We start from the raw sequence: 11,742 nt of genomic DNA on the forward strand, positions 1-11,742 counted from the left end.
AAGGAAATGAGGAGAAGATGGGGCAGTAGAGGGGGGTTGCATGCAGAGGTCAGAGCTGAAGAGGGGTAAATGTGAGATGTGGATGTGGGATGCAGAGGTAAGTAGCTGTGGAAGAAGGCTGAATTCTGCACTCTTTGTAGTGCACTGCTAAACTCTGCACTCTGTATGCAGCACACCCCTGAACTCTGCAGTCTGTGTGTAACCCCCTCCCTGAACACTGCACTCTGTACATAATGCACTCCTGGTATGTAATGACCCTGTTAAAACCCTCCCACTGTTAGTAAACTTTGACCACACCCACTATTTAAAGCGGTTTGGAGGGTGCGTGTAAGGGATGGGGGGTCGCGCTTGAGTTCCTGTACCTATTTTCCGAGAAAAAAAAGCCCTGGCTAACACAGACTGCGGTTCCAACTCACCTCCCGCTATACGGCTATGCCTGTGTCTCCTCTCCCAGCTCTCCCGCCACACCAACTATTCCATCCTATCAGCAGAGTAGGGGGTTGGAGGAGCTGGAGATCTGCACAGAGAGCAGGGAGTCTTTTCACATTAACAAGCTGGTAATCACATGCTTGTTAATATGATTCAGGTCTGCAGCTCCTCCCACCCCCTGCCTTGCTGATAGGATGGTGTGATCGGCAGGATGACCCTTGAAGAGGACACAGGCTGAATCCTGCCTCTGCCCTGCCAATGGTAGGACTGTGCAGGGAAGGCAGAGCGTAAAAGGCGGCACTGTGATTAGAGAGAAAAAGGGGGGGTGACCGCAACGGGCACTGTGATGGGGGGTTGTGATTGCTAGGGGCACTGTAATGTAAAGGGGCAGTGTGATATGAAGGAGAACCAGACCAAGATGGTTACTGGTGTGTAATGTTTGTGTGCTGTGTTTGAGCATGTAATATGTCTGTATGAGAATGTTGTTGCAACAAGTTCCAAGCGGAGAGAAGACAAGAATCTTCCAAAACAATCCAAAAATTAACACCCCGTGTAGGATTTTTAAGCCATCAATATCATGAGTACAAATATATATATATATATATATATATAAATATATATATATATATATATATATATATATATATATATATATATATATATATATATATATATATATATATATATATATATATACATATATATATATATATATATATATATCTTTATTACAGATTTCAATAAAGCATTGACAAATGTTAAAAAATACTAGGCTGATGCATTCATATCTCTTGTTAGACTCACCAAATACCACACATTTCATATGATAGTCATCATTACAATTAGAATTTGATAATGTCACAAAGGTGATCCCAACACGTTTCAATTTTAAATCTTCATCATCGGTCCAATGGTGGAATTTCTTGCAGTAGACAAGTGTCCAAAAAGTAATCAACCACAAATGTAATAGAAGTGATCCAAAGGCTGTCAGCACTGCCATCGGAACACAGATGCAAGGTACTGTATGACATAAAAAGTCCATACAAACCCAAAGAGGCTGTATATCTACAGTATATGAATACAAAGGTTATAATTGTATAAACTCATAAGAATGTCTTAAAAGAATATAGTATCATGAAAAAACAAACACAGTACCCATAAAGAGGCAAGGGAATGTACCTAGGCCAGTGAAACTGTGTTTGGTAGAGCCTACAAACACACGAATCATAAAAAGGAAGTAGGGACGGGCTCAATAGAACATCACATCTTCCCAATCATGGATTGCCTAATGCGCTGATATCAGATGCAAAAATGGCATAAAAAAATTCACTTATATTGAGCCCACCCCTACCTTCTTTTTAAGGTGGGAAGCATTTTTTGCTAGTTGCTCTGCTTGCATGATCCGGGGAGGTTTGCACATAGTACTGGAAAAGACAGTAAACTTGTAGGAGCCTTAAAAAAATCCTGCATGGGTTATTAACAATTTTTGGATTCTATTAGTTAGGATTTTGCATCATGATATCAAACCTGACTCTTTGGCTTGAAAAACAACTCACTGCTTCTACACCAACAGTCATGCTTTCTAATGCCCTGTACACACAGTAGGATTTTCTGACGGAAAATGTGTGATAGGACCTTGTTGTCGGAAATTCCGACCGTGTGTGGGCTCCATCACACATTTTCCATCCAAATTTCCGACACACAAAGTTTGAGACCTTGCTATAAAATTTTCCGACAACAAAATCCATTGTCGGAAATTCCGATCGTGTGTACACAAATCCGACGCACAAAGTGCCACGCATGCTCAGAATAAATTAAGAGACGAAAGCTATTGGCTACTGCCCCGTTTATAGTCCTGGCGTACGTGTTTTACGTCACTGCGTTTAGAACGATCAGATTTTCCGACAACTTTGTGTGACCGTGTGTATGCAAGACAAGTTTGAGCCAACATCCATCTGAAAAAATCCATGGATTTTGTTGTCGGAATGTCCGATCAATGTCCGACCGTGTGTACAGGGCATTAGACCCACTCCACCACCAGTATTTCATGTCCAATAATATCACCCAGTCAAACCACTTTTTGTAGAAGCTTAAATTCAAAGCAACAAGGGTTCCACAATCATGTTGCCTTGAAATCAGGCTATGTAATGAAATTATTACCTGTACATGTTGGGTTGGCATGCTTTGCCCAGGTTTCAGAATGTCTTCTCCAAGCACTAAACTCCAGGGCTTTTTACAAAGGTTTTGGGAAATGTACAGAAAAATTAGAGTTACCTGCATAAGTCCTTGGGACATATAGAAATGGTAGTGGAATTTATGGATTTCTAGCCTATTTATATAATTTAGTTGAGTGATTAACTTTATTCTGCTCTTCCAATACAGCATAGACCTCGACGGTGGATCCCTCAAAAAATATAACATATTTGTGCTATATTTTATCTGGCTTTGCTCTGCAAAACACGTGTTATGTCCTACTGCTTATAGATTTGTGAACACGATACTAATGCCTTCAGGCATACTACTCCCTGATATGATCTTCATCTTTTCATCACATAACTGGTCAAAAACACATGGAGCCTACTCAGAATAAGACTATTTATGGCTTTATCCTGTTGGGTTTCTCTGATGTGCCTCATCTATTCCTCCCCCTCTTCTCCTTTTTCTTGGTTGTGTATGTCCTCTGCATTGCAGGTAACTCATTCATGATTGTGCTTATTGTATCACAGCCCCAACTTCACACCACAATGTACACCTTGATGGGGAATCTTGCCTTTGTGGATATGTGTTGTACCTCTACAATCATCCCTAGGTCCTTGTATAGCCTTCTGTCCAGAGACACCCATATCTCCATCCATGGCTGCTTCGCACAACTCTTTCTGTTTATCGCAGTGGCCAGCATGGAAGGTTATTTGTTGACCATCATGGCCTTGGACCGATATTGTGCAGTGTGTTTACCCCTTCGTTACCTGATAATTATGAACAGTAGGACTTGTATCTGTCTGCTGGCTTTCTGTTGGATCATTGTCTTTCTCCAGTCTACTTTCTACACTGTTTTGACTTCTTCTCAGACATTCTGTAGTTGGGTTATCCATCATTTCTTCTGTGATGTCCCTGTACTAATGAAGTTAGCTTGCTCAGAAATCTCAGAAGCTCTACAAATCGTTGACTATGCCATGGTTTCCCTCATCATCGTTGGCCCAGTGCTCATCATCCTTGGGTCATATGTACTCATTATCAGAGCAGTGTTGGCTATACAGACATCCCAAGGAAGGAGCAAGACCTTCTCCACCTGCTCATCTCACCTCACAATGGTCATCCTCCTCTACAGCACAAACATATTTATGTACTTCCGGCCAATGTCCATTTACTCCCCGACCTATGATCGGGTCATCAGCGTGGTGTCCTGCGTCATTAACCCAACGCTCAACCCCTTTATTTACAGCCTGAGAAACAAGGATGTGAAAAACGCTGTAAGAAGAAGTCTAAAATAGAAATAAAGGATGCTACAGGTTAAGGCTAAACTATAGTTTTCTAATTAAAATAATACTGTAAGGCAGGATAGATCATTTTGTCATTAGCTTGTTTGACCACTTTTGATCTATAATGCCCCGTACACACGGCCGGACATTGATCGGACATTCCGACAACAAAATCCATGGTTTTTTTCCGATGGATGTTGGCTCAAACTTGTCTTGCATACACACGGTCACACAAAGTTGTCGGAAAATCCGATCATTCTGAACGCGGTGACGTAAAACACGTACGTTGGGACTATAAACGGGCAGTGGCCAATAGCTTTCATCTCTTTATTTATTCTGAGCATGCGTGGCACTTTGTGCGTCGGATTTGTGTACACACGATCGGAAATTCCGACAGCGGATTTTGTTGTCGGAAAATTTTATATCCTGCTCTCAAACTTTGTGTGTCGGAAAATCCGATGGAAAATGTGTGATGGAGCCTACACACGGTCAGAATTTCCGACAACAAGGTCCCATCACACATTTTCCGTCGGAAAATCCGACCGTGTGTACATATACAGGCACAGACATACATGTACAGTCAGTAATATGAACACCCTTTGACTGTCTATGAAGGTCTGGAATTAGTTTTTTGCTGTAGCTGCCTTTCATGAACGCTTATGCTCAGTAAATGTCTGTCTTGAGGGGCTCTTAACTATTGGGGGCTTAAAACAGACTGATACCCGTGACAAAAATCCCAAATAAGCTTGAACATATTATTGTAATTTCCTGTTTTAATATGCAGTTTTCATTAAAATTATCTGAATGTTACCCCAAAAATGTTAGGGGACTTATATGAGTCTGTTTTTCAGTTTTTCATGTTCTTAATTAATCTATTCTGAACTTTTTGGCTTCCTGTTCATTTTTTTTGCTCTTCAATTGCTTAGAAATGCTTGATGACCATGCCAATTCCCTTTCTGCCCTTCTTCGTTCTGACCACACCAAGCACATAATCCAGGTCTGTGTTACTGTTTGGAAATACAAGATATCAATACACAGCATGCCAGTACCGTCTCCAAAGTCACTTCTTTTTGGTGCTTTATTGGACGGTTGAACTCTGACATCATCACATATGATGCAGGACCAGCAGTCCCCTAGTCTAAGTGAAGATGCCAAGGAGCTGCCCAGTCAGTGATCTCCAGTGGTCAGTCCAGCACCAGGCCCACCCACTTAGCCCTTCTGATTTGAGTGACAGAGGCTCCCAGCAGGAGCCTCACTGTCAAACAACAGCTGATTGGAGCATACAAAAGTGGGGAAGTGTACTTCTCCACTATATGTGGTGTTAGACCCTGCTCTCCCCCGCACTGCACAGACAAGGTCTGCTGTTGTCACTGTCAGGAAACTGGGGCAGAACAATAATGTGCAGCTGATGCTGAGGCAAATGCATATAGACATGAAGTGACTGAAAGAGGCTGGAGGAGATAAGCAGCAGTGAGATGGCAAAGAGTAGTGGCCATCGGGGTGGCCCTCTGATCTGAGGTCTGTAGAGGGGGTAAACATAGCATTGAAGAGGGCTGTTAAAAGTAAATTATGTAAAGGTACTATTACCCTTTAGTGTTACTAAAGTAAAAAAAAAAAAATTTACTCACCTGCTCTGTGTAGTGGTATTGCCCAGAGTGAACCCGATACACCTCTTCTCAGGTCCCCTAGCGGCGATCTTGGCTCCTCTTTTTCTTAGTGTGTCTCAATAGCAAGCCATTTGCTATGGCGGCACACGATGTCCACTAGTTCCTGAACTGTGTGTCTTTGGAGCCACGCAAAGGTCAGTAGAACTTCAGGCAGTGTACAGAGGTCAGGAGGATATATTGCCTGGCCTGGCTGGCTGGGCTTAAGTCCTAGCTTAGCTGAACTGGGTTTTGGCCCAGTTGGCTGGGCTGTGTTCACTCCTGGCTGGCTGGTCTGAGTTCCGGCCTGGCTGGGTGGTCTGTGTTCTGGCCTGGCTGACCTGAGTTCTAGCACCAGTTGGATGGCCTGAGTTCTCTCCTGAAAGGCTGATCTGGATTTTGGTCTGGTTGGCTGGCCTAAATTCTGGTTTGTTTGGCTGGCCTAGCTGCATCAAAAAGTGGCTCTATATGGAGGAAAGGACTCAGCACCCATTTAAATGAGCCCTAAAGCAGAGTTCACATGTCATGAGTAAGTAATGCAAAGTTTACAGGTCATGATAAAGTAGCGCAGAGTTTAGAGGTTGGAAATAAGTAGCACAGAATTTAAATGTCAGGAGTAAGTAGCCCAGCTGCCAGTAACCCCCTTAAAAGTGAAGTGTGGTCAAAGCTTTTTTGACCTTACTTCTCTTCTGGGTCACAGGAATGCACTTATTTCTGCACTCCTGTGACCCAGACTCAGTCGATAGTGGGCTCTTAGCCTGCTGTCAGCTGACATCACCGAGCCACTCTAGACTTAGCAAACATCCCGACAATAATGTTGGGATCCACCCAGATGCCTGAGGGGCAGCTCAACGAAAACAGAGAGCTAAGTGACCAGCAGTCACGTGAAAAACAATGCTTGTTGATCCTGTGAGTGGAGGATGCCCTAGGCAGGGCTTCTTTGAAATTTGTCCAGGAAAAATAAAGTTTTACAAATGGACAGTATGATGTGCTGCTTGTTGTTTTTTGGTCTGGAAACTCTATTAGACCCCAAATTCCTCCTATGCCCTTAAAAGCATCAGATCAAACTAAGATCGGGTTGATCCAATGCTTTCCCAAGTCAGTAATGGCTTGTTTACATCCAGCAAAACCAGAAGTGATGAAATACTCGTCCGGTTTCCTAGACCATAGAGATGATCGGGGATGTACCGGTCTTTGGTCATCTCCATGGTCAGCCGGGCAGAACTGCTGGCTTTAGTCCTGGTCTCCCCAGTAATTGAAAGAGGTTCAAAAGATTCCCCATGGGGTTTTTTAGCAGCAATAAGGGACACAATCTTCCTAAAAATTATGAATTTTATTAGCAAAAAAGGCGATTGGACATGATTACAATACAGGAATTAAAATATGAGCTCTGGTGTACATAAAGTGAAACATATTGGGCTGAGGAATAATGTTTATCATAACACTTTGTCCGTAATCGGAGAAGAGTATCATGCAGTAATTCACTAAAATAGACTAAGCACCATTGGATGTATGGAAATCCCCTACTGCATTTCGACCTTAGGGGGTCATGGTCTTCTTCAGGGGGTTCTTACTTTTCTGTTGATACATCAAATACATAATTTTCAATATTAAAAATGATTACAATTAGTATTCAATACAGTTATATTATAATATGCATCATTAAGCATACCAAATATTTACCCTATCCACCAGACAAGTTCGCTTAAACCAGAGACTTTCTTTAAAAACCAGCAGATTTCCTCAAAGATGATCCAAGGCTCCGCTGCAGTAGTGTCCACACCCAACCCCCTGGGGGTGACCGCAGAACCGCAAGGCCTACAAGTAGTCACAGAATCATGAGGCCCCCACAGAAAAGGAAACATGTGGGTAGAAGCACCTGGAAATAATGATTATGAACTATTACTTGTCAGAAGAACATAGAAAAAAAGGAGGGGAAAATGAACTTATAGGAACGCCTTAAGGGGAAGGGAAAGGGGGGGAAAACCTAAGTTTGGGAAGACCCCCTCTTAATCCTAACAGGGATAATCAATATCTAAACTTTTTTATTTGATATAGTCATTGTTATTTTATTTTATTAAAGGCGCCGCATTAGGGGTTAGGGTATGGGGTACCCCATACCCTTGTGCTGCAGGCCCCATAGTCAGGTTCTTATTATACTTAATAAACTATTTAATAGGTCATAAATAATTAAATGGGAACGTAAAAATTAGTTCAATTATTTAAGTAAAGTGACCAGCCGGGCTTATAAAACCCACCAGGTGGTCACGATATTACCTTATAGGTGAAAATACGTGAAAAAGTGTGATAGGTCTGTCGCTAAACTACTAACGGCCAGAGACTAATGGACGCGAATGGTAACAGTGATGTGAGTATATGTGAAATATATGCACAACAGTGAGTGAATCTAAAATGGAAAACAAATAACAACAAAAATATAAATAAATGACAAAAACTCTAAAATGACAAAAGGTGAGTTAAAAGTGCTAATGGAAGAGGTGAATAGGGATCAAAGTGTATAACTATAACCCTTACTATTGAAAATTGGAGAGGATTTTTAAAAAAAAGTGCAAAAAATGAATAGCAAGGAGATCATTAAAAAGCATGACCACCAATAAATACCTGATAGTGTGACGTTGTTCGTTGGCTATAAGGACCAGAAGATGTACACTGTCTATATGGTTATTCCAAGTGGAAATGAAAACTGCATCTAAATAACAAGAGTGTGTAATAAAAATAGTCTATTATGATGACATCGATATTACAGCAAATTAAAACTCTTATATAGGCGCCCGAGTACATCCTTACCCGTCCTAGTATGTGGTTTAATAAGCTCATGCCAGGGATCAAGTATAGGATACCGACGTGAGAACTATCTTATATACCTTACTTGTTTGTTTGAAGATTATCCACAGGTGTAAAAAAACTCCACCCAGGGGAGTGGAGTTTAGCGCGGCCCTTCTGTGACTACCTCGGCGTTCCGGAAGTCACGATGTGTCCCGGAAACCTCCATCACTTCCAACATAATTGTGTGACATGGAGGGTAAGAGGTAACACGCAGGCGCAGTAATGACAAACCCACCAGAGTGAGGCAACCATTCCGCGCATGCACGCCACATAACCCACCGGTCTGGCGGCAATCACAGAACGCCGCTGGCACGAGAAGAGATCCCCACTGTGTATGATGTAAAACTGCAGGGGCTAAATAAGGGAGACATGTGGTAAGCATGTCCCCCTTCCCATGCCGGGAAACCTAACGGTCCGCTATAGCACCTCCCACGGGCAAAGGGTGGACACAACAATGGGATCCAAGGAGCCCAGGAGAAAAAAGGCTAAATGAAAAAGAAAAAAGAAAAAGAAAAGAAACAATTACCGTAGTTTGGTATTTACTAAACAGACAATCGCCTTACATATGAAAATGTAAATTTTGGCTCTTTTAATACCCAACCATATCCCTAACTCAGGTTGTATATACTCGAAGTAATTAGTAATGAGCAAAGGAAAAAAGGGGATACATTGGGAAATGCATGGCAGACCATAAACATAATTAGTGAAGTGTAACTCAGATTTTATGGATTATAGACCAGTCGTGGATGCTTGGGCATGAGTGAGGATCTTCTGGAATAGAGGGAAAAGAAGGGCTTGAAAAGGTTTTTGTGAATTTCACACATTACAGTAAGTTATTAGTAAAATTAGTTAGTGGAAAGGAGACTCTCACAAAAAGGTGAGAGAGAAATCCTCATAACCAAGCGATTTAGAACAAAAAATGAAATGTATTATATTAAACCTACCATAATACCAACATCCTCTCACTCCATATCACTCCTCTCATACCCCAAGCATACTAACTCGTCTTGCCCGAACTGAAACCTTTCAGAAAAAGTACAAATGAGATAGACTCATTCAGGCCTTGGTATATTGTGGCCTGGAGTGAAAGAAATTTTTAGCATTTTGTAGTGATGTTGTGTAACCACATGTCTTCCCAGCAGAAGATGAATGTTGCCTATCTCCATGCTATAGACATGCTTAGATGTTCTACACCAAAATCCTGCGTTTTGCCTACATAAAACGCGCCACACTCGCAGGTTATCAGATAGACCACTCCGCAAGTCTGGCAATTTACAAAGTGTTTAGGTCTAAAGACCTGACCGTTTGGGAGAGTAAATACTTTCTCTTTTCTAATTAATGGACAGTGGGCACAATGTCCACATGGGAACATGCCATATACTGAACAATGTTTTTTATTAGTCTTATGGTATTCGCTTTTTACTAATTTGTCTTTCAAAGACGAGGCCCGTTTGAAGGTGACAGAGGGAACTGGAGGTATAAAATGCTTTACCCTGTCATCGTCTGTGAGGATAGACCAATGCCTATTAAAGCGGGGTTTCACTGTCTCCACATATTTTTTTTTTGGGCAAAATGACAATGTTTAATATATATAAATATCGAACTTACTCGTTCCGGTTTTAGAGCTTACTGCTCTCAGTTTTCTCCAATAAAAAAAGTTATAAAATTTCCTGCTGCCGGTTTTCATCTTGCCTGTGGGCATGTGAAGCCCACAGGCATCCTCTTCCAGGATACGGTGCTGTTGATCGACCAGCATGCACCGCCCGTTCTATCCCTGATCTTGCGCATGTGCAGTAAACAGAAATCGTAGCGCCATCAACGTCTGTTGAAATCACGTGAGATGAATGACACGAGATCCCAGGAGACAGTGCGGCGATCATAGGAAATGACGCGAACACCCGCAAAATCCCCGCCCACAGCCGCAGTGACCGAAGACAGGCCGGGCCACTTATCCTAAGGTAGGAAAAAAAAACAAAAACTGATGTCCATATAGCACTCGGTGCTATATTTAGAAGCCACGGAGCGAAAGTTTAAAAAATGAATGAAGATCCGCTTTAATGATGTTAAAAATCTGTTTATGTTGCACTGAAAACCGCATAATTATGCGTGTTAAATCATTCTTTTTACTATTCTTAGTTTGCGGTCTAAAAAGCAAGGTCTCTCGGGTTTGTCGTATTGTGCGATTGCATGCCTTATGCAGACAACGACAACTGTACCCCCGATCCAGCAAACGAGTTTGAAGCTTACCAGCTTCTATTTTGAATAATGTCTCATTTGAACAATTCCTCCGCAGACGGAGATATTGACCATGTGGGTTGGAATTCTTCAAGGGAGTGGGATGGAAACTATCTGCGTGTAGAACTGGGTTCCCTGCTGTACATTTCCTATGTAAAGTGCTAGTTAGATTGCCTTGAAGAATCATGCTCTATCTTTACATCCAAAAAGGTCACAGACTTAACATCATAGCTCATGGTGAATTTTAAATTCAGGCTATTGATGTTTAAAAGATCAAAGAATTGAACAAGAGCTTCCTTAGTACCTTCCCAGACGATGAAGATGTCGTCGATGTACCTGAGTCATGTAGTAACATGGCAGAGGTACTCGACAAGGTCCTCACCGTCGGAGAGGGACCACTCCCACTCCCCCAGGTACAGATTGGCATAGGATGGGGCACAGCATGTCCCCATTGCTACGCCCTGCACCTGGAGGTAATGGGAGCCGTCAAAGGAAAAATAATTATTATTCAAGATATGTGCAAGTCCATCCAGAATGAACTTATTTATGGCCCAGTCATAATGGGAATTCCATTTTTGGATGGTTTTAGTTTGTTGATTGTCTGTAGGAAGTGAATAGTGTCTTTTGTAAAAGAGGGTAATGCTACTACAAAAAGTAGGTATGAGTCAATAACCCTACTTAGATTTTAAGAAATTCTGCCATTTCCAGACACGATCGGTCGCCCAGTGGGCTGACTGGGATTCTTATGAATTTTAGGGAGGGTGTAGAACGTGGGCATCCTAGGGTGCCTTGTTCTAATAAAGTCATAGAGATTTTTATAGATTGTCCCATTCTCATGGGCCCTATCAATAAGTTTATAAAAATCCTGATTTGATTTCTCTATATGTCTAGTAGGGATGAGCTTCGTGTTCGAGTCGAACCCATGTTCGACTCGAACATCGTCTGTTCGCCCGAATTGCGAACGATATGGGCCATTCGCGCCAAATTCATGTGGCGCGTCACGGCTCATAATTCACTGCGGCATCGCAGTGCATTGCTGGCTGATGATTGGCCAAGCATGCACTATGACCCGCATGCTTGGCCAATCACAGTGCCGTCTGAACAGAGAG

General features: G+C 42.1%; 1 protein-coding gene across 1 annotated transcript; it reads left to right on the forward strand.

Moving 5' to 3' along the window:
- The first annotated feature begins 2,999 nt into the window (after positions 1-2,999).
- On the forward strand, positions 3,000-3,920 carry LOC141107137 (olfactory receptor 1L6-like). Its single transcript, XM_073597887.1, has one exon. It carries the CDS (start codon positions 3,000-3,002, stop codon positions 3,918-3,920), a length of 921 nt encoding a protein of 306 aa, XP_073453988.1.
- Positions 3,921-11,742: the final 7,822 nt, after the last annotated feature.

This window comes from Aquarana catesbeiana, linkage group LG09, assembly GCF_042186555.1.
Source record: "Aquarana catesbeiana isolate 2022-GZ linkage group LG09, ASM4218655v1, whole genome shotgun sequence".
In the NCBI taxonomy this organism is placed as follows: domain Eukaryota; kingdom Metazoa; phylum Chordata; class Amphibia; order Anura; family Ranidae; genus Aquarana; species Aquarana catesbeiana.

Excerpts from the sequence above, each read along its gene's own strand:
- LOC141107137 (XM_073597887.1), top strand. The coding sequence starts at position 3,000 with ATGGAGCCTACTCAGAATAAGACTATTTATGGCTTTATCCTGTTGGGT.